We start from the raw sequence: 27,167 nt of genomic DNA, 5'->3' as shown, positions 1-27,167 counted from the left end.
GGCCGCAGCAAGTTCGGTTGAGCCGCGGCTATATAGACCGGTGGCGGAGCACGCGTGTGTGCGGACGCACTTGCGTGAGCGATTCCTGCCGCTTTCGCCGCTGCTGTGGAGCAAAAAGCTTGTTCCTCTCCCGCTCAGCCGCTCAGGTACGCCGTGGGTGGGGGCGAGGGCGGGCGCCCGGGGCGGGGCCGGGGTGGGCCCCGGGGAACGCGACGATGGTGACGGCGGCGGCGGCCGCGGCGAGGAGTTGGGGCAATCGTGAGGGAACCGGAGTCCCGAGGAGTGGCCACGCGAGCCGCGTCCCCTCCCCCTCCATCCTCCCTCCCCCCCCACCCTCCCCACACACCCCACACACCCAACGGCCGCCGGGGCGCGCGCGCGCGCACGCACACGCGGTGCCTCCCCCCCTCTCCCTCACGCCCGGGGCGCGCGCGAGCCGCCGCGTCCAACGGCCACGCGGAACGGGCGCGCGCCGGGGCCTCGGCCCACCCCCCCCCGTCCGCCCCCCCCGGCCCATCGCGGGTGGGGGCGGGGGTCCTGGCGCCGCGGAGACCTCCCCATCCCTCGTCCCCACTCCGCTCCCCCCGCCCCCAGCCCGGGCGGGAGAGGCGCGGGTGGGTTGGGGTGGCGTTGAGGCGCGGGAGGAGGAAGGGGGGGGGGGTGTTGTGCGGTGCGGCGCCCTTGGCTTGGGATCCGGAGGGAGCAGGGGTGGGTGGGTGGGGGGGCTCTTCCCCACCCCTCTTCCCCCACCTCCGGGGTGACTCGGAATCGCACTTCTGCTTTGCACGCTCCCCGCTCCGGCGCGGGACGGGAGGGAAGTTGCACGCGAGCGTGCACGGCGCGGGCGCCGGGTGACAGCGGCGGCGTGCGCGCGGGCCCGGGGGCAGGTGTCTGGATCCGGGGGTGGGGGTGGGGGTTCCCCTCTCTCCCCTCCTCCCCGTCGCCGGCCCGGCCCTCCCTGGGCGCTGCACCCCGCGCGGCTCCCGCACACCTCCGACCTTCCTCCCCGCCCCCCGCCCCCCTCCCCAGATCCGCGCGCCGGCTCTCTGGCGAGGGGCGATCGGGGGCTTTTTCTTCCCCGCAGGTTCTCCGGGCTTCCGGGGGTCGGGTAGGGGGGGGGGGTTGAGGAAAACCACGTGGAACCGAAAAGGAGCCGGCGTCCCCGGGTCTGAAGCTCTCCACCGGGGAAGGAAGCCGGCCTGGTTCCCCCTTTCCTTTGTAGAGCTCGGATCTCCCAACACCTACTTCTAGGTATCCCCCCTCCCCATTTCTTCCCCCCCACCCCCCCCCAACTTTGTCTTAAACACATCGGAGCAGAGTTGGGGCGGGGGCGGGGGGGGGAGAGAAGGAGACCTCTGGGCAGATGAATTCCCCACCTGCGGGGATGTTTCCGGCCTCTGGCCGGGAAGGCCAGTTCCTTCCTGGCTTTGGGAGGTGTGAGAAGGCCCAGTGGCAGGGGATCTTTCTGGAAAGCACTCACTCTTCAGCCGCGGCGAGGACCCAGTCTGCCTGGATTCAGTGCAGGCATTGAATCTATCCTATCACCTGCTCTCTTCCCTAGGTCGTGCGCCCCTGCGCCCGTGCTAGCCGCGCTCACTTGCCCCCCGAGGTCTTGGTGCTTGTGTTTCTAGTAGCTTCATAAACCTAACAGTATTTTAGAGTGTTTGATAACCAAGCACACTCCTTAGCTTCATAAAACGAGTGCTGTGTGTTTTTGTAGATAGACACAGCTACATTTGTGGTCAGGACATCACAAGGACTACAAAAAAGTTGGCTGAACTTCCTTTAATGATTGTTTTCAATCTGTGTTTTTGTGTTTTTTTTTTCTTTTTGAGACAAGGTCTTACTTTGTAGCCCAGGCTGGGATTATAGGCATGTAATACCACACCCAATTTCTCTTTGCCTCTCCTTTTCTTTCTCTTTGCCTCTCTCCTTCCTTGCTTCCTTCCTTCCCTCCCTCCCTTCTTTCTTCTTTTAATAACTTTAATCTATTGTTTTGTACAGATGCTTTTTTTGGATGTTTCTTTCTACAGGCAACACAATGCATAACCAAAATTAAAAGCCAAGGAAATTTAGTGCTTTGTTTCTGTGTACTAAGTACTTTCTCCCCTTTTCGTTAGAAAGTAGCAATAGGTAAAGGATCAAAATATTGTAAGGACAAGTTCTTACCGTTGTTGGTATTGCCATAAATAATCGTTTGCTATAGAATGTAACATTGTTTTACAGGAAACTGGCCTTGTCTCCCTGTTGTGGCTAACCTGTATTTAGAAGTAGGTTAATATGACCTACTTTGAACTGTTAGGTCCAGCCAACTTTATTACTGCTGGGGTAAAATAGATCAGGATTCAATTACCCATGGAGGGGCATTTTTTAAAAAGTTGTACTCTCACCTTCAACTGTTCTAGAAGGCCTGGGGGAAAATGGTTGCCCAGCGGGCAGGACTTTTTAACATTTCACAGGTTGACACCTCTGCGGAGGACAGGTGCACTCATTTATCACGAAAGAGTGAACTTGGAAGCAAACTGGGGTAAGAGAAATCTTGGACCTTCCTCCTTCCTGAACCAGCAGCCATAGACCAGCCATAGACAACTTGTTGGGGGTCAGTCCTTTCAACATGAGAGAGCAGGTAGGATAAAAGGGAGGCAGGTCTTTGTTCTTGAACTCATTCAGCTTACTGTTCCCAGGAACATGAGATTTTTGGTGATGGATGTTCTTGACCTACTTTAAAAGCAGTGCTTTAATTTTTTTTGTCATTTACATTATGTTTTTTTGTGTAACTTTTTTTTTAGCACTTAAAGAGCTAGCCAGCACTTAGTTAAAGGGCTAGCACAGGCCTGTCATCCTAGATACTTTGGGAGGTTGAAATCTGAGGATCATGGTTCAAAACCAGCTTGGGCAGGAAAGTTCATGAGACTAATCTCCAGTGAACCAGCAGAAAATGGGAAGTAGAGCTGTGGCTCGAAGTGGTAGAGCACTAGCCTTGAGCAAAAGAGCTCAGGGACAGCACCCAGGCCCTGAGTTCAGGTGCCATTACTGACCCCCCCCAAAAAAAAAAAAAAAAAAGTAAAGGACACAACAATTGAAGGTCTGAATTTGGGACTAAATTAACTTTTATCTTTAGCCAGTTTCTTTATAACATTTTTCGTTTCCATACTGGGGCTTGATCTCAGGGTCTGGGTGCTGTCCCTTCGCTTTTTGTTTTTCTTTTTGCTTAAAGCTGGTGCTCTACCATTTGAGCCACAGCTCTACCAACTTTTTGCTTGTTAATTGGCAACAAGAGTCTCACCGACTTCCCTGCGTGGGCTTGTTTCTAACTGCTATTCTCCCATCTCAGCTTCCTGAGTAGCTAGGATTGCAGGTGTGAACCTTTGCACCCTTTTTGCTAGTTTAATAAAACTGACTACTGTCTTAACATTTTGTAAATGGATTGATTTTTTTTAAAAGATTACCGAGTTCAAATAGGAATTTTATATATGTTCTTCTTGTAAATGTATTATGCTTTTTTTTGACTGCCTTGGACAGAAGCATTACTGACTCTACAAAGGCTGAGAGGAGATAGGGCAAAACCAACGAGTCCCTTCTCCCACCGGTCCCCACAAGAGGGAAGGGCCCTCGCTATCCTTCCAAGCTCTCGCGTTAAATTTAGACTGTAATCCCACTGGTAGCGCCCACACTGGCAGCTTTTAACTAGGCTTGGGTTTTTATATCAGAAAAGGTGAAGATTTTTTATTTAAGTTTGGTGGCTCTAGGATTTGAACTCAGAGCCGCTAACCTGCTTGGCAAGTGCTGTGCCACCTGAGCCATGTCTCCAGGCATAGTTTTTTTTTTTTTAAAGTAATTTTTAATGTGTGAAAAACTTAGCACAAAAAGTTTATTTTGTGTCAGTCCTGGGACTTGAACTCTGGGCGGAGGCATTCTTTACTAGCTTTTTTTTTTTTTACTCGAGACTAGCACTCTACCACTTGGCTTCAAACTGTGCTCTCAGATCTCAGCCTCCTGAGTAGCTGGGATGACAGGCGTGAGCCCCCAGCACCCAACCAGGTTTTTCTATGAATGTCCATTCTCATGTTACAGGATCGATTTCTGTGTCAGGCACATAGCCCTCTCTTTCATCTGTGAATTTCTTGTATGACTTTGGGTCAGTCCTATGATTAGACTGAATCTATGGCTTCGGGAGAAAAAATAACCACAAATGACATAACCTTAACATCATACCGGGAGCTCCACATGTGGGATTCAGCTGAGTCACGTGGCTACCATAGCATCTTGGCTAGTCTTTGTACATTAGAGGATAGTCATTTAGAGGGAGGGATGAGTCTCTTCTGGCTTTTCTGTGTATGTGGTACTGAGGAATCGAACCCAGGGCTTCCTGTATGTTAAGCAAGCACTCTACCACTAAGCCACATTCTCCCTGCCGTGTGTCTCTTTTCTATAGGGAAGAGATGCTGGGTGTGTTAGGCATATGACAATATTTTAGAGGAGATAACTTTGAAATTCTGCATATAACCTATTTCTTCCTTACAGGTTTCCCCTTACATTTAGCTTTTTATTTTATTTTTATTTCTTGAGCTAGGGTCTTCCTATATAGCTCAGACCCATTACTGCTTGAGGTCCTCCTGCTTTAGCTTCTAACTGCTGGGACTACAGGCATGTGCGCAGCAGAGTTTTAGCATTTATTAGTGGGTGTTGCCAAAAATGATTACTGCAGTGGTTTGTCTCATTCCCCCTTATTTAAATATAGGGAATATTACCCCCCCCCCCATTTAAAAAATGTAGTGCTGGGGTTTAAATGCTTTGTAGGCTAGCCCTCTACCACTTGAGCCCTGCCTCCAGCCCTGCCTTTTGCTAGAGATGGATCTGCTTGGGCTAGCTCCTAACTGCAGTCTTCCAGATGTTAGATTTGTGAGTGGCTAGAATTAGGCACTTGTCCAGTGATTTTATTTTGTCAATGTAGGCTCATGGATATTGAGATTGTGTGTGTGTGTGTATGTGTGTGTGTGTGTACGTGCGTACGTGTGTGTACGGGCCCTGAACTCAGGGCCTCTGGCTTTTTCACACAAGGCTAGTGCTCTGCCACTTGGAGCCCACACCACCACTTCTGGGCTTTTGTTGGTTAGCTGGAGATAAGAATCTCCATCCTGACTGGAGTGGCTTAGAACCTTGATCTTCAGAACTAAGCCTCTGAGAAGCTAGGATTACAGGCATGAGCCATTATAGCGCTGGTTAACGGACATTAATTTTTATTGTTTGAGTTGGTTGTCTTAACCAATTTTTATTGCTCACATTATTCAAGCTTTGGCTTTTGTATTTCCTTGTTGCCTTTCCTTTATCAATTATTAGCTACTTGGCGTTCATCTTCTATTTGGCCTGACCCAGGCCTAGAATCAGCCTTCTCCAAGGAGCGGTCAGGAGTATTTTGAAGGGAGGGTGACAGGTGGCAAATAAGTTTGGGAACTGGGTTGCTACTGAGCCTGTGTTGCTGCTGCTCCTTTCATTCTGAGTAAACACAGTGTAAAGAACTAGGGTTTCAAATATTTGAATATATAATATTACCTTGAAATAAAACTTGACAGCTTACTATATACTCAGTGTTGGCACACTTAAGGTAGATTTTTCTTAGGTGTGTGTGCATACACTTTAAGTTTCACCCTTAAGGCTGGTGCTCTTATGAGCCACACCACCACTTCTGCCTTATTTGCTAGTTTATTGGAATTGAGTCTTAGGCTTTTCTGCCTGTGCTGGGTTTGAACTTTAGCTAGGATTATGGATTAGAGTCCCCTGTTTTTTGATATATTTTAAAAACCCAAAGAACACATGAATACCATTGTTCTCAGAAATGAGAAAAAGTTTGTATTGCTTTTTGGAGTTTTAAGACTTTTCTCTTCCCTCCACTGAGATCTGTATTTTATCTTTCTAGGCTATTGTATTGGTAGAGTGAAATATATCTGTGTGTGCACGCGCATACATATATACATATATTCATTCACACCCCTTCATGTTTCTCTATTTCCTGTGGGCTTCCTCTTTTCTAGGAAATCCATGGTATTTCTGTCACTGTAGATTCATTTGCATATTCTAGAGCTATTATGAAAAGAATCCTACAGTACGTGTCCTTCACCCTTTTTTTCTTTTGCCAGTCCTGGGGCTTGAACTCAGGGCCTGAGTACTGTCTCTGGCTTTTTGCTCAAGGCTAATGCTCTACCACTTGAGCAGTTGTGCCACTGCTGGCCTTTTCTGTTTTTTTTTTTTTTTCAGTCCTGGGGCTTGGACTCAGGGCCTGAGCACTGTCCCTGGCTTCTTCCTGCTCAAGGCTAGCACTCTGCCACTTGAGCAACAGCGCCACTTCTGGCCATTTTCTGTATATATGGTGCTGGGGAATTGAACCCAGGGCTTCATGTATACAAGGCAAACACTCTTGCCACTAGGCCCTATCCCCAACCCCGGCCTTTTCTGTTTATGGGTGCTGAGGAATCGAACCCAGGGCTTCTTGTATGCAAGGCAAGCATTCTACTGCTAAGCCATATTCCAGTTCCCCCTCTTCACCTTTGTATTGCTGATTATTGGCCCCCTGTATGCATGCAACACAATTTGTCTCTTCATCCATTGGTGGATGTTTGGTGTTTTATATGAGAGTCTCTATAGGCAGTTGGATTTTTCTGCTGGGGATGGAACCCAGGGCTGTTAGGGTGCTAGTATTTTATCCTTGAGTTCACTCCCAGCCCCATGGGTTTTATGTAATTACTCAGGCAGTATTATTCACTTCATATTGAATCTCTTTGGCAAAATGTCTTTTTGTTCTTACTTGATCTATTTCCTCTCTAGAGACCAGGGAATCTATCTGTTTTGCTCATTCGGTGTGTGGGCCAGGGTCTCCTGAGGGGCTGGGATTGCAGGCTTGTGTCATGTCGCTATCTCCTCCCTAGGACATGTGCTTTTGGTTTATGTAAGTTCTTACTTGGTGTCACACAGGTATCTGTGGGAGTTTAGCTTGTGGCTTTGGGTTTTGGTTTGAACCATCTTAAGTTAATTGGGTGTTTTGAGACAGTCCCTCTGTAGCCCAAGCTGGCCTTGACCTCCATCCTTTGGTGTGATTACACTGTCACAGAAATGGCCTGAGGTAGTGGTTGAGATGGCTTTTTTTTTTTTTCTGGTGTGTGTATACAGATATGCAGGTGTTCTGTCATGTATTGAATGTGGTAGCACTCTGTCTGGTTGGGAATTAGTTGTCCATGTATGTGTGGGTATGTTTGTGACTTGTAAGAAATTTCACCTCTCCCTTTGTGTTTTTATATCCAGCCTTGTTAAACATTTACACGCATGTCTGGGTAGTGCCTGGCATTGCTTTGCATATATTAAAACACTTTAGGCCACATTTCAGGGTATTATACAGTATATATTTGGTGCTTGAGTTTTTAAATAATTTAATTTTAATGCGTTTTTCCTTGTGCTGGTAACTGGGGCTTGAACTCGGGATCTTATGTTGTTACTAGACTTTCTGCTCACAGTTGGACTTTGTCATTTGAGCCACGCCCCTAGTTAAGCATTTTGCTGGTTAATTGGAGATAATTTCCAGAACTTTACTGCCTAGGCTGGCTTCAGACCCTGACTTCCTGAGTAGCTAGGATTACAGGCATGAGCCACTGGCATCCTTCTTAATTTTGTATATGCTAGTAGGGACTTGAACATGTATATTGTGGACATTAATTTTTATTACTTGCTGTGTTAAAAAAACTTAGCTGGGCCCCAGTGGCTCATACCTTTAACCCTAGATACTCAGGAAGTTTGAGATCTGAGGATTGCGGTTCAAAGCCAGCGGGTGCAGCAAAGTATGTGAAACGTTATGTCTAATTAACTACCACACAGCCGGAAGTGGAGCTGTGACTCAAGGCACTAGCCTTGAGCTAAATAATAAGCTCAGGGACAGTGTTCAGGCCGTCAGTTCAAGCCTAGGACCATCAAGGGGGGAAAAAGTCAAACTGGCATTTCCAATGAGTTCTTCTTTCACTATGAAATTCTCCTTGTTCCTGGAGCTGCTCCTATACAAACTGAGACAAATGCTCATAGTTCTCTAGATTAGCTGAAGGAAGGAAGTAGTACCCTTAGCATTTTATAACTCGTGGAAAACCTTAAAGAAATGCAATGCCAGTAGAAACTTAGGATCAAGTGACAAGTGAGAAAGTGCTGGATTGTAGTATTTCACAAGCTGGGTCAGTGCAGCCAAAATGAAGTGGATGATTGTTACCTCTTAAGGTGCCAGTGATATTTCCGTATCTTGGATGTGTCTATAGTTTTTTCATGGTTCCGAGGAGCATATCCAGGGCCAAGAGCTCATGAACGCTAGTCCTGTGCTGTACCACTGGGCTTCCCCTCAGCTCTTGTATATACTGGAGAGTGGTGCTTGTTGAAAGTATTAGATGCTTTTCAGCTTGCGAGAGAAAGTGTTTAGCCTATGTCTTTGCATTAAATTGCTCTGCCAGACTAGAATGGTGGATTGCAGGCATGAGGGGGGTAACTCATGCTTGTAATCCTAGCTGCTCAGGCTGAGATCAAAGCACAGGGGTTCAGAGCTAGCCCGCAGACAAGTCCTTAAGGCTCCATTTAACAATCAAAAAGCCCCAAGTGGATATGTGACTCAAGTGGTAGAGCTTCAACTTTCAGTGTGAAAACTTGAGCAAGAGTACAAGGACCTGAGTGTAAGCTTCAGTAACTGGTGCTTGCTTACACATGCCCCATGTTTAAGTCTAATCCTAGCTATTTGGGGAAGTTTTGAGGTCAGTTCAGGCTGAAAAGTTGACTGGGTGTGGTGGCCTGGGTTTGTAATCTGGACACCAGGAAGTTCAAACAGGAGGCTCGAGGTCCTGGCCAGCCTGGGCATACAAAGGCCCTATCTGGAATATAACCAATACTAAAAATGGTTGGACAAGGACTGTGACGCCTTGAGTTCAAATCCCTGTACCACCAAATATAAAGCAAACAGAAATGTAAGTCAGTGAGTTGGTTTTACAGTCTGGGCAGAAAATAGCATTACCTCCCCCCCCCCCCCCCCCGGGCTTGCACTCCGGGCTTGAGCACTGTCCCTGACTCTTAGCATTTGAGTCATACTGCCACTTCCAGCTTTTTCTGTTTATGTGGTGCTGAGGAGTCGAACCCAGGGCTTCATGCATGCTAAGCAAGCACTCTACCACTGAGCTGCATTCCCAGTCCCTTTTAAATATCTTTGTACTAACATTTACTGTGTTATTCGAGGCCTCAGTCTGGCAGTTAATGCTACTTTCTGCTTCTGGCAATGGATCTAGGACAGTGTCTTGCTCTTACCAGTCAATCATGCAGTTGATCACTTTTTTCTTCTTTTTTGCCAGTCCTGGGGCTTGGACTCAGGGCCTGGGTGCCGTCCCTGAGCTTTTTTGCTCAAGGCTAATATTCTACTACTTTGAACCATAGCATCACTTCCAGTTTTCTGGTGGTTAATTGTATAGAAGAGTCTCATGGACTTTCCTGTCTGGGATGGCTTGGAACCATGATCCTCAGATCTCAGCCTCTTGAGTAGCTAGGATTACAGGTGTGAGCCACCTGTGCCCATCTTTAAGACTTAGCATCCAGACTTATTTCTGTGTCTTTATACCGATGCCTGAGGGCAAACTTCCCACAGAATGATGGAGAAAAGCTGTTGCATGTCCTTGTAGGGATGATGGTAAGAAATTTGAATGGACAAAATTTCCCATAATCCGCGTGGGTTTGGTTTATTCTTAGCATCTTTGTCCCTCTGTATGGAGACCTGCTTTCAGTGACGCTTCTTGGGTTGGCTTCGGCGAAAGGGTGTTGGATGTTTTCCTCTCGTGATCTCTCAGTGGCTGTATTTCTTTTCTCCCCCCTCCAGGTTGAATTGACCAAAGCAATGGTTATGGAGAAGCCTAGTCCCCTGCTGGTCGGGCGGGAATTTGTGAGACAGTATTACACACTGCTGAACCAGGCCCCGGACATGCTGCATAGGTAGGTGCCTGCTTCCTGTCCATCTTGTGCCTACAGAGGTTGTGGCATAATAGTGCATTGCCCATGAGTACCTATGAGTAATGCATTACAGTTTCATATGAATTGGGGGGGGGGGTTGGGAAAGAATTTTGTTTGGTTTTGTTTAGTTGAGACAGGGCCCCACTTTGAATTCAGTAGGTAGCTCAGTGGTTTCCTGCCGAAGCCTTAGGAGTCCCGGGATTACAGATGTGTGTCACAAAGCCTCGCTAAGAGTTTTGAAAGGACTGTGCAGATGTTGTAAACCAATAGGATGCACTAGGATGTTATCTAAACCTGACATCAGAAGAACATTTGGACTTGTGAAAGTACAAGCATGAATTATTTGGCAAGAATTTATTGAAGACCTTAGTTTTCCTGTAATAATATATGTTTGCCGTGATGTGCTTTAAAAATTGAAATATGTTAGCAGAAATGATGTGTAAAAATGATGAGAAAAGTTAAAACAGTATAAATCAGGGCTGGGGGCATGGCTCAGATAACATAACATTGGCAATGGTGAGGCATGGAATCCCTAATCTTCCCCAGAAAACAAACAGAAATTGCTATAAAACAAATTGTGGAAGAGTGGTAAAGGAACAGTGTAAGATGCCCTGGGATTACTCTCTATCAAAGAAAAATCTGATCATGTCATAATTTTTATATATGGGCACACATGTTTTAATATACTGCCTTTCTGTGTGTGTGTGTGTGTGTGTGTGTGTGTGTGTGTGTGTGTACTGGTACTAGCTCTTGAACTCGGTACTGTACCTTAGCAACTTTGCTCAAGGAAGACACTATACCACTTGAGCCACAGCTCCACTTTTCAGCTTTTTGCTGGTTAATTGGAGATGAGTCTCATGGACTTTCCTTGCCTAGTCTGGCTTTGAACAGAGATCCTCAGATCTTATCCTCCTGAATAGCTAGGATTATATGTGTCAACTAATACCTGGTTGTCCTTCAAGGTTTTTTTTTTTTTAACTTGATAATCTGAACTTGTCTTTCAAGGTATAGTACGTATATATTAATTTTAGTGCCCTCAAAATCTTTATTTTATCGGTATAGTAGTGAGTTCTCTGATCATGGAGGTTGCTTATTTTCACTTTCACAATGTTGGATCATATGAACCTATCAATGTAGAGTTAGCAATTTCTTGTTGGTTCTAAAATGAGTAATATGCTAGACTGAACCACTTGCATTTTTTCTTTTTGTACTCGTCTTGGGGCTTGAACTCAGACCCTTGCTCTTAACCTTAGCTTGGATGGTGCTTTACCCCTTGAGCCACACCTCCACTTCCAGATTTTTGCTCGCTAAATGAAAATTTTTCTGCCCAGGTTGGCTTCGAACCATGATCCTCAGCTCTGCTGAGTAGCTTGGATTATAGGTGTGAACCACCTATACCTAACTTCATATTTTAATTAGCTTGCATTTTAGATATTACATGCCTCTGAAGTTTGCTGGCATTTATATTTCTATTAAGTGATAGAAGTTTAGAAGCCTTATTCTTCTGTCTTTTTGTTGTGGTTTATGTCAAGTGTTACATTTATAGGGAACTAACAGAATGCCCCATGTCTTGTACTGTGTGTGTTCTGTATCTTCATTCGTCTTTACCTCTGTGGGCCCATTTCTGGGGATAATGGGAATGAGGCAATATATAAAATTACATGTGTCAAGAAGTCCTACTAGGAATTACTCATAGGTTAGGACATTTTGTTTATGTTTTGTATTTCTGATAACATACTATAATTTTTGTTTGTTTTTTGTTGCCAGTCCTGGGGCTTGGACTCAGGGCCTGAGCACTGTCCCTGGCTTCCAAGGCTAGCACTCTACTGCTTGAGCCACAACACCACTTCCGGCTTTTTTTCTATATACGTGGTGCTGAGGAATCGAACCCAGGGCTTCATGTATATGAGGCGAGCACTTTACCACTAGGCCATATTCCCAGCCCCGTACTATAGTTTTTAATGAAAGTTGACTATTTGAAGATAAAATGAAGGCAAGTTTGGGGAATTGTACTCTCAGATGCTTACTCTGTTTGCAGACATTGTTAAAGCTACTCCCAAGCCAGGCACTAGTGGCTGACATCTGTAATCCTAGCTATGCAGGAATCCATGATTGGGATCCTGGGGCACAGAAATCTTAGGCACTCCCATCTTCATTTAGCCAGCAAAATGCTAAACTGGGGACATGGCTCATGTGGTAGAGTACCATCTGTGAGCAAGGAAAGCTGAGTGAGAATACAAAGTCCTGACTTAAATTCCAGCCCTGTTTTTGTAAACCCACTGTACAATACCTGCTTGCATGAATTCCATAGTTTCATAGGAACTATCCGTAATGCGAGATCATAACCATCTCTCCCTGAATCGTGCACCAGCTTCATTTCCATTTAGCGCAGGTGAGGCAAGTGGTAGAGGTGTAGCTGGACACGAGGGTGCCCTCCTGAACACCCGTGACCTGGGCGGCTCCCAGGTGTGGGAGACAGACCCCTGTCCTTGGATGACTTGCCATGCCAAGTAAACGAACGGTCTTCTTGTCATACAGGTTTTATGGAAAGAACTCGTCCTATGTTCACGGGGGCCTGGATTCAAATGGCAAGCCAGCAGACGCAGTCTACGGACAGAAAGTAAGCGCACCAAGTTCTAACGGGAGCCCTTAAACTGCTAGAAGAAGCCAGGCACCAGTGGCTCACACCTGTCATCCTAGCTACTCAGGAGGCTGAGATCTGAGGATCACGGTTCAAAGCCCGCCTGGGCAGGAAAGTTCTTGAGACTCCTATATCCAGTGTACTACAGAAAGAGTTGAAAAGTAGAGCTGTGGCTCAAGTGGTAGAGCACTAACCTTGAGCACAGAAGCTCAGATACAACCCTCAGGCCCAGAGTTCAAGCCCTAGGCCTGGCAAAATACCAACAACAAAAAATTGTTAGAAGACAACCATCAAACGGAGTCACATACATGCTTCTAGACTGGCCAGTACCCAGAGGTGAATTTTTTTTTTTTTTTTTTTTTGCCAGTTTTTGCCAGTCCTGGGCCTTGGACTCAGGGCCTGAGCATTGTCCCTGGTTTCTTTTTGCTCAAGGCCAGCACTCTGCCACTTGAGCCACAGCGCCACTCCTTGCCGTTTTCTGTATATGAGGTGCTGGGGAATTGAACCCAGGGCTTTCATGTATATGAGGCAAACACTTGCCACTAGGCCATATTCCCAGCCCCCAGAGGTGAAATTTTTAAACTGGCAGTTTAGTGAGTTAGTAACTGTGTTGGTATGGTAAATTACCCTTGATTATGTAATGCCACATTTACTTGTGTGAAATATTCTGCAAGTTTCTTGTATGCCAGAAGTTAGTTGGTTTTATAGCATTAGGGATCTTTTTTTTTTTTTTTTTGCCAGACCTGGGTCTTGAACTCAGGGCCTGAGCACTGTCCCTGGCTTCCTTTTTTTGCTCAAGGCTAGCACTCTACCTCTTGAGCCACAACACTACTTCCAGCTTTTTTCTATATACATGGTGCTGAGGAATCGAACCCAGGGCTTCATGTATACGAGGTGAGCACTTTACCACTGGGCCATATTCCCAGCCCAGCATTAGGGATCTTTTCTCAACTTTTCAGAAGGATTTTTATTCTAAAGGGCTCACTTACACTGAGGAGGAGTAGAGGATAGATGGATTGATGGATAGATAGATAGACAGGCAAAATAGTGTTATTTCATATAACTTTAAACACATTTAGTCCTGGCCTGCGTGCTGTCCCTGAGCAGCTATTTCACTGAAGGCTAGCACACTACTTGATAGCTAAAGTTTTGCTTTCAGCTTGTGTGTGTCTGGGTGTTTAGGTTAATTAGAAGTGTCTCCTGGAGTTTCCTGGGTAGGCTGGCTTTGAACCTTGATCCTTAGATCTTAGCTTCCTGAGCAGCTAGGGTTCTGTGTGTGAGCCACCATCACCTGGCTAAGTGGTAACTGCACTGTTCTATTAAGGAAGTCTTTAGCTGTAAATTCCTGATTGCTATCTAGTAGTTAATTTATTGCCCATTATAGGGCTTGCCTTGAGGAACGTAGCCCAGGGATTACTCAGCATTGAAGACAAGCATTGAAGGGAGTGACCGTCCGCCTGCTGCTGCTGCTGCTGCTGCTGCGGCGGCCTGACTGGGTGGCGGTGGGGCTGAGGGCCAGATTCTGGCTACTTTGCCCCTTTGTAGGCACTGACTTTTGCCTGGCTTCCTTAGGAAATTCATAGGAAAGTGATGTCGCAGAACTTCACCAACTGCCACACCAAGATTCGCCATGTGGATGCCCACGCCACGCTGAATGACGGTGTGGTGGTCCAGGTGATGGGACTGCTGTCCAACAACAACCAGGCTCTGCGGAGATTCATGCAGACCTTCGTCCTGGCTCCCGAGGTATGTGCCACTCGCTCAGGAGCGCGGGGGGTTATCCCTTCAGAGCTGGCTCCTGTGAACTTCTTACTTAGAAGCCTTCATGGGCAGCACTTGCTCACCAGTGTATCTGTTTAGGATGTCGGGCACTGAGGCTGGAACCCAGGGCCTGGCACTGTCTGGGAAGTCATGTGATTTTGTGCACACTCAGATGTAGTTGAGGCACATGATGTTCAGTCCTGAGCATCTTAGCTTTGAGTCCGTGTTGTTGTTTTTTTCGCCAGTCCTGGGGCTGACCTCAGGACCTGAGCACTGTCCTGAGCTTCTTTTGCTCAAGGCTAGCACTCTACGGCTTGAGCCACAGCGCCACCTCTAGCTTTTACTGTGTATGTGGTACTGAGGAATGGAACCCAGGACTTCCTGCATGCTAGGCAAGCACTCTACCACTAAGGCACTTTCCCAGCCCAGCTGAGTACTTTAGCTAGGTCTTGGCAACTGTCAAGTCAGTATTTTCTTATTCCATCATAAAGATTGTGACTGATTCTTTGAAACTTTACCTGGCTTATTCCTCATCAAGGTTTTGTACACTGGCTTTAGCATTCATTGGTGATTTTTTTTCTTCGTGTGTGTGTGTGTGTGTGTGTGTGTGTGTGTGTGTTCTGGTTCTGTGGCTTGGACTCAGGGTCTGGGCACTGTCCTTCTTATGTGCCTAGCAGGTGATTTTTTTTTTTTAAGCATGTGCAGTGCAGGGGCTTTGAAGTCAGGGTCTTTAGATTTTTTTTCCTCAAGGTTGGAGTTCTGCCACTTGAGCCAAATCTTAATTTCTGGCCTTTTGATGGTTAATTGGAAACAAGTGTCTCAGACTTCCCTGTTCTGGCTGACTTCAATGCACGATCCTCTGATCTTGGGCTTCTGAGTAGCTAGGATTACGGATGTACACCACCAGCGCCCAGCTCTCAGCAATCCTTTGCAATTAGGCTTTCACAACAGTCATCGATTGATGCTGAGTGGCTGCGTATATCTCTGGTTCAGACTGAACAGGGTCAGGAAACCTGTCAGCTAAAGTATTTAGAAGTGGCTTATGAAAGACTGAACTGAAAAAAGTAATGATGTTTCATGTGCTTGTTTGTGTGTATGAGACAGTCTCTTTATACAACCACAGGCTGGCCTTGAATTTCTGTCAGCCTCCCAAATGCTGGGTTGTTGTCATGATTTTTTTTTTTTTTTTTGCCAGTCCTGGGGACTGAACTCAGGGCCTGAGCATTGTCCCTGGCTCCTTTTTGTTCAAGGCTAACACTCTACTACTTGAGCCACAGTGCCATTTCCAGCTTTTTCTATATATGTGGTGCTGAGGAATGGAACCCAGGGCTTCATGCATACGAGGCGAGCACTAGATCTACCACTAGGCCATATTCCCAGTCTGTTGTTATGATTTTTAAAGGAAGGCTCATAGTAAAGAGTTGCTGGAATGTCTGCATCTGTAATGTCAGCACTTGAGAAGCAGAGGGAGGCTCTGCTCAGGGCTAGCCTGGGACTACATAGCGAGATAGGAAAAATGATGTGTACATACTTGATGGCCTTCTCACTGTGCAGAAAACCATATATATGCAGAGAATCATGTGGCATTGTGCTGTCAGTTACAGGTTTCATTACAGCTTGCTCCTCATAGAGAGGCCTGGAACTTCAGTAAAGTTCCACAGTAAAGTTATGTCAGTCATCTCAGTGCCCACAGCAAGCTCTGTGGTATATGTGGACAACAACTTGTGAGTGGCTTTAGAAACTGAGTCACTAGGGTATGGGAGGTGGTAGAGTGCTTGCCTAGCATGCATGAAGCCCTGGATTTGGTTCCTCAGTACCACAAACACAGAAAAGGCTGGAAGTGGCACTGTGGCTCAAGTGGTAGAGTGCAAGCTTTGGGGAAAAAGAATCTCATGGACAGTGTCCAGGCCCTGAGTTCAAGCCCCAGGACTGGCAACAAAAAAGAAAGAAAGAAAGAAAGAAAGAAAGAAATTGTAAAAAATTTGTGTTCAATTAATAAATAAATTAAATTAAAAAAAAGAAATTGGGTCACTAAAGCTGGTGCTGGTGTCTCATGCTTGTAATCCTAGCTACTCAGGTGGCTGAGATCTGAGGATTGGGGTTCAAAGCCAGCCTAGGAAGGAAAGTCCATAAGGCTCTTATCTCCACTTAACCACCAGGAAGCCAAAAGAGGTGCTGTGGCTCAAAGTGGTAGAGTGCTAGCCTTGAGGGAAAAGCTCAAGGATAGTGTCCAGGCCTTGAGTTCAATCCCCGCAACCAACAAAAAAACGAAACAAGCACCAGAGTCACTAGTAGATGGAATAGTCTGGGTTGGACGTGGTGAGCTAGCCATCTCAGCCATCCTGGCCGAGGCTGTGGGGCTCTTCCCAGGGAAGACCCTGGGAATTGTAATCATGTCTGGAAATGGGGGCTCTGGTGGCCTCCTGATTTGGGATGGTGACTTGGGCCTCTGACATGCGTTACAAGTTCGGTCAGTGTTCGGGTGTCCCTGGTGGGAAGGGTCAGTGTGTTGAACATAGTTGTATACAGTTGGTGATCACGGTGGCGTTTTGCATGCAGTGACTCTTGGTGTTTTGGGGCCCTCACGAGCTTTGGCAGTGTCTCTAGTTCTTCACTCGGTAGTGGTCCTGGCTTTTCCCAGTCATGAAGGCTGCACTGTCCCTGCACATTGTCACGCATCCCATGTCTGCGGGGGAAGGGCCATCTGCCGTAGTGGAACCACTGCTACAGAGCCATGGACTCAATTCTTCCTTCTTTTGTTTTTTTGCCAGTCCTGGGGCTTGAACTCAGGGCTTGAGCACTGGCTTCTTTTTGCTCAAGGCTAGCCCTCTACCACTTGAGCCACAGCGCCACTTTGGGCTTTCTCTGTGTGTGTGGTGCGTTAAGGGAAGCCAGGGCTTCAGGCATGCTAAGCGAGCACTCTTAAGACACATTGGCAGCCCCAACCAGGGGCTTCTTACAAGCCCGTCCAATAAGTAACAAAACTTTCTGTTGGCTTTGTAGGGCTCTGTTGCAAATAAATTCTATGTTCATAATGATATCTTCAGATACCAAGATGAGGTCTTCGGTGGCTTTGTTACTGAGCCTCAGGAAGTTGGTGAGTATAATAACATCATATGGTACTTGAATTCTCTCCTTATTGACGTCAGGGCAGAGCTTGAGCATAGGGTTTTTTGTGGCTATTCTTTTCCAGGATTGGGATTTGAATTTGGGTCTTGCTTTTGCTAGGCAGGCACTGTACCATTGGAGCCATGCCCCCTAGCCTGCATATACGTGTTTTGTTGTTGTGTTTTTGCCAGTCCTGGGGCTTGAATTCAGGCACTGTCCCTGGCTTCTTTTTGCTCAAGGCTAGCACTCTACCACTTGAGCCACAGCACCAGTTCTGGCCATTTTCTGTATATGTGGTGCTGAGGAAATGGATCCAGGGCTTCATGCATGCTAGGCAAGCACTCTACCACTAGGCCATATTCCCAGCGCCTGCATGCACATTTTTAATTATACTCAGTTCTTTATTGACAGCTAATGTTTGTTCAGGACATGAGGATTCTCAAATGTTGCCTTAGTTACTGTTCATAGGTCATCTTACTCCATGGGGATTGGGTGACCCTCGGACTCCTGGGTCGGAAGTGGGCGATTATTACAGCCACCGTGGGCACCACCATGCAGAAGGCCTGTGGGTTGTGCTACCGCCGGCAGCTGTGTTAATGGATGTGTGCAACTGGCTGCCGGAAGGCCCCTGCTAGTTTCACACAGTGGCTAGTAAAAGTAATAAAGCAGAACCTCTTCTAAGGCTGTGTGCTCTCTGGGTATTCTTCAAATGTAGTAGAGAAAGGACAGAAGGAAGAGAGCAAAGGTGGAAAGTGCAGAAATACCCATGGGAATGGCGCATGCTTGGTAGTGTCTGAGTGTTTCCTTCATGGCCTCCCGTGTGCTTTGTGCTTATTTATGTCCTACCCAGCCTGGTGTGGACTAGACCTAGAAGTAGCATTTCTCCCATTAAGTGGATGAGGACACAGGTGGCGTCATTTGCCTGGGGTTCTAGGACTTGAAATAGGTTATGGAGAAATTTTGTTGTTGTTCATTGTGGGACTGGGCAGTGGTTATCCCTGAGCTCTTTTGCTCAAAACTCGAGTGCTCTACCACTTTGAGCCACAGTTCCACTTCTAGTTTTCTGGTGGTTAATTGGTGGTAAGAGTCTTACATACTTTCCTGCCTGGGCTGACTTTGAACTGCAGTCCTCAGATCTCAGCCTCCTGAGTAGCTGGGATTACAGGTATGAGCCCCTGGTGCCTGGATGGAGAATATAATCTTGATTCCAGGTTCTGAACTAAAATAGGAACTCCCTACTAAAAGTCTATGCCCATGATGTTACCAGTTTGTCCTGCACCCAGCTCTGTGTGTGTGTGTGTACCTGTGTGATTTCATCATCCTTTCGACCATAGGGGACAATTAAAAGAAAAAATATTTGTGAATTCAATAAACAAATGTTCTTTTGAAACTTTTCTTCACTCAGAATCTGAGGAAGAAGTAGAAGAACCTGAGGAAAGACAGCAGACACCGGAAGTTGTTCCTGATGATTCTGGAGCTTTCTATGATCAAGCAGTCAAGTAAGGAACGTTTTTTTGAGTATCTGGCCAAGAGCGCACATAGAGCTGTGTGTTACTTAGGTTTTTGTTGCTGTTGTTCAGACAACAGAGAACAGACATGAGAGCAGTAATCTTTGAAAACAGTGATGGTTTTCTGGGAGAAAGGTTTCATTGTTGATATTTCTGACTAAATAGAAATATATAACTTGCGTATTAGCAATGTACTCTGAAAACTTTAGAAAGTAGCACTTGCCTTTTGATTCTTTTTGTCTTTTTGATCTGTTGCTGGCCTCAAACTCTGGGTTCTCTTGCTTCCATCTGCAACTCGAGGGCATGCGCCTCAATGCCTGGTCAAGTGCTCGCTTGGTAATGAATGATCAGACATAAATCAGGAGACAAACCTGTGAACCAAGTAGGAGTAGGCACTTTCATTGGCCAACCACAGTGCTGTACACATGTAATCCCGGAGTCAGGGAGCCCAGGCAGGAAGCGCTAACAGCCTGGGCTCCTGAGGACTGTTGTTAGAAACAAAACAACAGCCTATACCACCTCATTCAGTGTGTGTAGCATTGTATTTTAGCCTTTTTTTAATTTTATCCCTTGCAGTTGGAGGACTAGCACTGTTGATTTCTGTCCCATGACCCTCTGCGCTTCGGGATCGTAGTGTCACTGGCTAACAGTAAAGATTCATTGTCTACACAAACCTAATGAGTTTGCATTTCAGGAGGAAAATCATCTGCAGTCTTAAAAGCATTCCTTGTGATTTATGTGGACCGTTAACACTGTTTATTTCAGGTCTGGTGCTTGGGTTTGTAGGCTGGCTCTCTACCTCTTGAGCCATGCCCCCGGTCCAGCTTTTTGCTAGCTAATTAGAGACCAGTCTCACAGGCTTTTCTGCTCCGGGCTGGCTGACTTCCAACTATAATCCTAGATTTCGTACAAGTAGTGAGGGCTGTTATTGGATGAGCCACTGATGGCCAGCAGGGCAGCTACTGTCTATTCTGTCAAAATTCTTTGTGATTCTTTTTTTCATAGAGCTTTTTCCATGTTAGAAGCAACTGTAATAATATTCAGCGATGTACCACAAATCTCTATATAGAGTGTTTCATCCATCTCGCAGAAAGAACTATGCCTGTTGAGAATAATAAGCACCTTCCTTTCCGTGCTCCCAGCATCCTAGATAGGCGATCTGGGCTGTGCTCAGTGCTAAGTACGTTACGATGAAACCGAATGAGACACCGTTGGAGACTTACTTTGATTCATGTACTTGTTGGAAGTTAGCTCATTAACTTACTCCCTTGAAGACTTGCTGATTATGTGTTTTATCTCAATTGTATCTTTTAAGCTCGTGGAATTTTTCTTAGATCTCTTTTTAGAAAAAGAAAAGTAGTTTTTCTTGGTCCAGCCTGGGGCCTGGCTGAGCTCTAAGCTAGTCCTGGGAGCTGTTTTTGTAGAGTGACTAAGTGATGGGGAATGTCTGGTTTGCTCAGTCAGTGGAGACAAGGACACTCTTTCTCATTTGTCCACTAAAGCAATGACTTGGAAGAACACATAGAGGAGCCTGTCGCCGAGCCCGAGCCTGACCCCGAGCCAGAGCCAGAGCAGGAACCGGCGTCTGAAATCCAAGAGGAAAAGTCTGAGCCCGTCCTGGAAGAAGCTGCAGCTGAGGCTGCGCGGCAGAGCGCCTCCCCCGCCCCCGCGGACGCCGCGCAGACCGCGCAGGAGGACCTCAGGGTATGCGTGAGCGCCGCTTGCTTATCTATTCCATTGCACTGCTGGAGATGGAGCCCCAAACCTGTGCGTGCCAGGCATGCACTCTACCACTGAGCCCCATCCCTAGCCCCTGTAGTTTGAAGACTGCTCTTCCTCACGATGGTGTGGATGACTTTCCTTAGTATACATACTAGTGGTTCCAGGAAATGTTCTTGTCTCAGGTCACCCAAGACCCCTTCCTCTAGAGGGAAATGTAGATGCTGCTTAGAAATTCCAAGTACCATTTTTATTCCCAGTCCACTTGACATCTTCCTCGCTCTCGCGCTCTCTCGCTCTTGCTTGCTCACTCTCGCTCTCTCTGCCAGTCCTAGGGCTTGAACTCAGCACCTGGGCACTGTCCCTGAGCTGCTTTTGCTCAAGGCCAGCACTCTGCTACTAAGCCACATCCCAGCCCCTTGACAGATAATTTTGATTCATAACCTTGAAATTGACTGAAAGCTGCTGCTGTGGCCCTGAGCCTTCTATAGTTGACAGATAATACTTTTCTCAAGGATTTATTTTATTTTTGTTTTTTGTGCCAGCCCCGGGGCTTGGTCTCAGGACCTCTGTGTCCTGTTCCTGAGCTTTTTTGCTCAAGGCTAGTGCTCTACTACCACTACTTCTTATTTGGTTTTTCTGAGACAGGGTCATGCTGTCTGGGCTGTCCTTGAACAGTAATTGTCCTGTCTTTACCTCCTGAGTGCTATATATGACAGGCGTGTGCCCCCAGGTCTAGCTAGACCAAGGACTTTTAGTCAGATTTGTGAGAGGGTGACAAAGAGAATTTCAAGGTATCTATAAATTCCACCCTACGTATGAGCTGGATGCAACTATTATATACAGGAAATGAAGAGAGAGTAGTCCTTCTGGAAAAGCAAAAGCAAAATACTTACGTCTGAAAATATCATGGTGAAATCCCTTGGAGCAATGAATGCACAGTATAAGGAATGATGGGAAAGTAAAGTGGGGTCTTGGGGGTGAAGTACAAGTGGAAGGGGAAGGGAAAATAAAGAGAATGAATGAGGGGGAGTTTGGTCAAAGCAATTTGTTTGCGTGTATGGAAATTGATCATGGCTAGGCACCAGTGGCTCATGCCCGTAATCCTAGCCACTCAGAAAGCAGAGATCTGAGGATCATGGTTTGAAGTCAACCAAGGCTGGAAAGTCCATGAGACTCTTACCTCCATTTAACCACTCAAAAAAACCAGAAGTGGAGCTGTGGCTCAAAGAGGTAAACTGCTAGTCTGGAGCAAATGAGCTCAGGGTTAAAAGCTCCAGGACCAACAAGAACAACAGAAGCTCAGGGGCAGCGCCCTTAGCTGCTGGTTACTCCTGAGAAAGGAGAGTGAATGAGGTAGTGGTGGACCTGTCCACTGTGGAACTCACCCTCCCCTCCCTCTGTACAATTAATGTATGCCAGTGATGAACTGATTGATTGATAGCTCTGATGCATGTAATACATTCATGTAATGTTTCTCCTTAGACATTTTCTTGGGCTTCTGTGACCAGTAAGAATCTCCCTCCCAGCGGAGCCGTTCCGGTTACTGGCATTCCACCCCACGTCGTCAAAGTCCCAGCCTCCCAGGTAGGTTGCCAGGCGGGCGGGGAGACTGCCAGGCCCCGGGTGTCAGGAAGCCTCATAGATTAGAGGCCAGGGGGAAAGTGGCCGAGGCATATTCTATTTTTTTTTATTTATTTTATTTATTTTTTTTGGCCAGTCCTGGGCCTTGGACTCAGGGCCTGAGCACTGTCCCTGGCTTCTTCCTGCTCAAGGCTAGCACTCTGCCACTTGAGCCACAGCTCCGCTTCTGGCTGTTTTCTGTATATGTGGTGCTGGGGAATCGAACCTAGGACCTCGTGTATCCGAGGCAGGCACTCTTGCCACTAGGCTATATCCCCAGCCCAGCCGAGGCATATTCTAAATGGTTATTTTGTCATTAAAATTGCCCTTTCTAGTTTCAGATTTATTATTAAGAAACTTCAGAAGAGAAAGAGATAGTTACTTATCCCCCACCCCAAAGTTGATTTTCTGTTTGGTTTTTTTTTTTTTTAGCCCCGTCCAGAGTCTAAGCCTGAATCTCAAATTCCACCGCAGAGACCTCAGAGGGATCAGAGAGTTCGAGAACAACGAATAAACATCCCTCCCCACCGGGGTCCCCGGCCAAGTGAGAGCTAGCACTTGTTTTGGGGGTGATGGGTGTGGGGGTGCTGTTAACTCCAGGGAAGATGGGATTGCCTGTGTCAGGGCAGAGGGAATGGCCTTTTCCCATCTCATGACTTCCCTCTTCTCCCCTTCAGTCCGTGAGGCCGGTGAGCAAGGTGATGTGGAGCCCCGGAGGATTGTGCGGCACCCCGACAGTCACCAACTCTTCATTGGCAACCTGCCTCACGAGGTGGACAAGTCAGAGCTCAAAGATTTCTTCCAAAGTATGTTGAGTTCCTCTCTTCAGCACTCACACCACTGAAGTGTAATTAGAGTTTTCCAGCCTTCCAGAGAGCTGGCCATGTGTGGCTCAGGGGGTAGAGCACCCACTTACCAAGTAAGAAACCCACAGTTCAAACCCCAGTATCACCAAATAGATGGGAAAGTTTGGGGGATGTCGCTAGAGGTACGCTTGCCTAGCACACATACACACAGTGATTCCCAGCATTGCAAAAATCAAGGGAAAACAAGTAAAGCAAAAAGAGAACTGGGGAATTCATAGTAACTAATATTTAGTTCACTGTCTCTTAAAACATTTCAGCGTGTAAAATAGTGTGAGCTCACAGGTTTTATCATTAATGCTTCAAACAAGTGAATGCTCCAACATGGGGAACTTACACTGCTGAGTGGTGCAGATTCCTTCACATCATTGCGGGGTGTACGAAACACATCGGTTTACACTCTACCCCTAAAGTGTCTGTGTTGACACAGTGCAGTGTTAGGAAACCCTGAAGGGCTGAATAGTTCTGATCCTAGCATTTTAGATGAGGGATATTCCTACCTGTACTTCTGTACTTTCCATTCCCTCCCTCCCTCCCTCCCTTCTTTCTTCTTTCCTCTTTCCTTTTTTTTATTATTACTCATCCTGGAGCTTGAACTCAGGGCCTGAGCACGATACCTCAAGGCTAGCACTCTACCACTTGAGCCACAACTCCACTTGTAGCTTTGTGATGGTTGATTGGAGCTAAGAGTCTCATGGACTTTCCCGACTGGCTGACTTTGAACTGCTGTCCTCAGCCTCCTGAGTAGCTAGGATTACAGGCGTGAGCTCTGCTTGTGCATCTTTTTTTTTTTTTTTTTTAAATTACATGTCTTTGGAATCCTGTGTGGTTTTTCTGCTGGGGCATGTCTCAGTATTCATGAGGAGCCTCTGCATATGGGTGCTGGAATGTTCTGCTGCTAACTGTGAATCCCCTTGGCCTGCAGACTATGGAAATGTGGTGGAGCTGCGCATTAACAGCGGTGGGAAGCTGCCCAACTTTGGTTTTGTTGTGTTCGATGACTCTGAGCCTGTGCAGAAGGTCCTGAGCTGCCGGGTAAGTAGCTCTTCTTGATTCTGGACTTTCTTGCCCTCAGCTGGCTCTCTACCACGTGAGCCACGCCTCGCCTCTGGTCTGGCTCTTTCTAGTTAATCACAGGTGACGTCTCATAGACTTGTGCTTGTGCTGGGGCTGGCTTTGTCAGGGTCCCCCCACGTCTCAGCCTCCTAAGCAGCTAGGATTACAGGCCCGAGCCACTGGTGCCCTGCTCATGCTTGCTGGGCCCGTGCTCTGCCAGTGATGTCCCAGCCCCTGTCTGCCCTTAGTTGTTTTTGAGTCTCATTTACTGATCCATAGTTGATGTTACCCTAGTTGGGATGACAGATGTCATTGAAATTGAATCTACCCGAGTTCACCGGGAACCAAGATCCTCCCAATCTCAGCTTCCCAAGTAGCTGGGATTATAGGTGTGAGCCACCAGTGCCGACTGTACTTTGGTTCTCTAAAGTACATTCATCTTTCTTCTGTGTCTTACCTTCATACTTGTGCACCCATCCGTTATTGAAAGGCCTCCCTGCCTAGGAGTCCTGCCAGATCAGTCCTTCACCTCTTTCATTGTACTGAGGCCAGAGATGTCTCCTGTCAGAGCGTGAGCACAGAAACGGCTGCCTCTCAGCCGCGTCCTCCTGTCCTCATCGCCAGCCTCTAGATGCTTGGTTGCTCATTAATAGGTCATTTTCATGTCATGTTTGTTTCGGGTGTATACGTACTTTTCATGACTATAGACAGTAGCATCTCTTTTCTTTTAAAGAGCATGAGTTTTTACAAGTTTTTTTTTTTTTTCCTGCACTTGGGGCTTGAACTCAGGACCTGAGCTGCTTTTCAGCAGTTCAAGGCTAACACTCTACCACTTGAGCCACAGCACCACTTCTGGTTTTGTTTATATGGGGGCCAAGGACTTGAACCCAGGGCTTCATGCATGCTAGGCAAGCACTCTACCCCTAGGCCACCTTCCCAGCCCTCCATAGGGACTTACTTGAGTAAGTACTGAGAATGACTTGCATTGTGGGACTATTAAATGAGCTTTTTATTTTGTTTTGTTTTGTTTTGCTTTTTGCCAGTCCTGTGGCTTGAACTCGGGGCCTGAGCACTGTCCCTGGCTTCTTTTTGCTCAAGGCTAGCACTCTGCCACTTGAGCCACAGCGCCACTTCGGCTTTTTCTATATATGTGGTGCTGAGGAATCGAACCCAGGGCTTCATGTACACAAGGCGAGCACTCTACCTCAAGGCCATATTACCAGTCTCTCCCCCCCTTTATTTTTTAAATTGGCTTATACCAGATTTAAAGGGGATTGCATTGGTGTGTCTGCAAACATGTTCTTGCTGCATTCCAATCAATCTCAACCCTCTCCCCCCATGACTTTTGATCCATCCTGAATACCTAACGACTTCTCCATGCGTTAGTTAATAGGAAGACAGGCTTTCTGAGTTCAAAACAAAAACTGGACAGTGCACTTAGCTTGCTTTGAAAATTACTGGTTCTTTCTGATATATATCCCTATATATCTATGTTTGCATGTATCTATATGGATGTCCTAGGTCTGTCTTGCCACATATCTGTCCTATCAGTACGTGCTGGGTATTATTTATTGGACGTCACACACACACAGCAGTAGCTCATACACCCCTTGCGCCTCCTGAGTCAGCCCGGTCCTTGGTTCTTGCAGCCCATCATGTTCCGAGGCGAAGTCCGTCTGAATGTGGAGGAGAAGAAGACGAGGGCGGCCCGAGAAGGCGATCGCCGAGACAGCCGCCTGCGGGGACCCGGAGGCCCTCGAGGTGGGCTGGGGGGCGGCCTGCGAGGCCCGCCCCGCGGAGGCCTGGTGCCCAAGCCGGGGTTCGGAGTGGGAAGGGGCATCGCCCCCAGACAGTGAAGTGAAGGCCTCTCCCTGGGCTCCGCACCGCACACCGACCCCAGCGCCCGCAGAGGAGGATTTCTTCAGCCAGCCTCTGGCATCCTGGAGTTTGATGACCCCAGTCTATTATAAACTGCTAAGTTTGTACAATTTTATTTCTTTTTGTGTTAGGGTGTCTGCCCCTCCCTTCCCTCTCCTGACTGACCTTTTAGTCCTTCACTTCCGGTTCTGTGGAGTGAGATTCTAGGAGTGATGGATTTTTAACAACAACAACAAGAAGAAAAACAGACTGGTTTTCCTTGCTTACTTTGCATATACGGACTGGATTTTTTTTTTTAAACAGCCATTTCCCCAAAGGAATGTGTCTTGCTTATTACTGACATTTGGTATGTTTTCATTCATTGGAATATTTCTTATTTTCTACCTATTTCCAAAGCCTGTGGCAAATACAGGATTTGATAAACATTTTGGAGACAGGAAAACAAATCCAAATTGTTCCTTAAGTCCTGACTACACTCTGATGTGGAAAAATTGCTATTTGGAAAATTTGACAAGTTTGATTCTCACTGATATGGTTGTCTGAATAAAACGTGTTGATAGAACTTTTTTCTTTGGATATGTGATCATCAAACAAGTCTAAAACCTACTGTTTTGACCATTGGAATTTAAATTTTGAGATAGGTTTTCAATGTCTAGAATGCAACTGAGATTTTTCTTGAACTACTAGATTTTTCAGGTAGTGTTTTTCATGTTTAGTTTGTATTTGTAAAAAAAAAAAAAAACTACAAAAAACAAAAAAAAAAAGAGAAAACAAAATCCCCCAAATCTGAAAAACCAGAGCAAAACTGTTGTGCCTTCTATTTATCTTTGATTTCAGTCTTGGTGATTGTTTTCAAGAAAAAGAATAACAAATTCTAGATTTGCTTTATCGGATTCAGAGGATGTGGGGAATGGTAGAAACACACCCCTTGGTATGTCTTCTCTTACTTATAGCCTTTGTCATGCCTTATCCAAACCGAGTCTCAAACTGGAATGCCTTGAG

The 27,167-nt window shown here is 46.6% G+C and overlaps 1 protein-coding gene across 1 annotated transcript; it reads left to right on the top strand.

Moving 5' to 3' along the window:
• G3bp1 (G3BP stress granule assembly factor 1) lies at positions 1-26,952 on the top strand. Its single transcript, XM_048334383.1, has 13 exons — positions 1-146; positions 9,878-9,990; positions 12,547-12,628; positions 14,222-14,395; positions 17,414-17,507; positions 18,924-19,017; positions 20,529-20,730; positions 22,231-22,332; positions 22,801-22,912; positions 23,046-23,174; positions 24,157-24,266; positions 25,937-26,143; positions 26,179-26,952. The coding sequence occupies exons 2-12, from the start codon at positions 9,896-9,898 to the stop codon at positions 26,141-26,143; spliced, it is 1,401 nt and encodes a 466-aa protein (XP_048190340.1). The 5' UTR covers positions 1-146; positions 9,878-9,895; the 3' UTR covers positions 26,179-26,952.
• Positions 26,953-27,167: the final 215 nt, after the last annotated feature.

Source organism: Perognathus longimembris, chromosome 25, assembly GCF_023159225.1.
Source record: "Perognathus longimembris pacificus isolate PPM17 chromosome 25, ASM2315922v1, whole genome shotgun sequence".
Taxonomy (NCBI): domain Eukaryota; kingdom Metazoa; phylum Chordata; class Mammalia; order Rodentia; family Heteromyidae; genus Perognathus; species Perognathus longimembris.
This window is presented reverse-complemented; position numbering and strand designations above follow the sequence as displayed.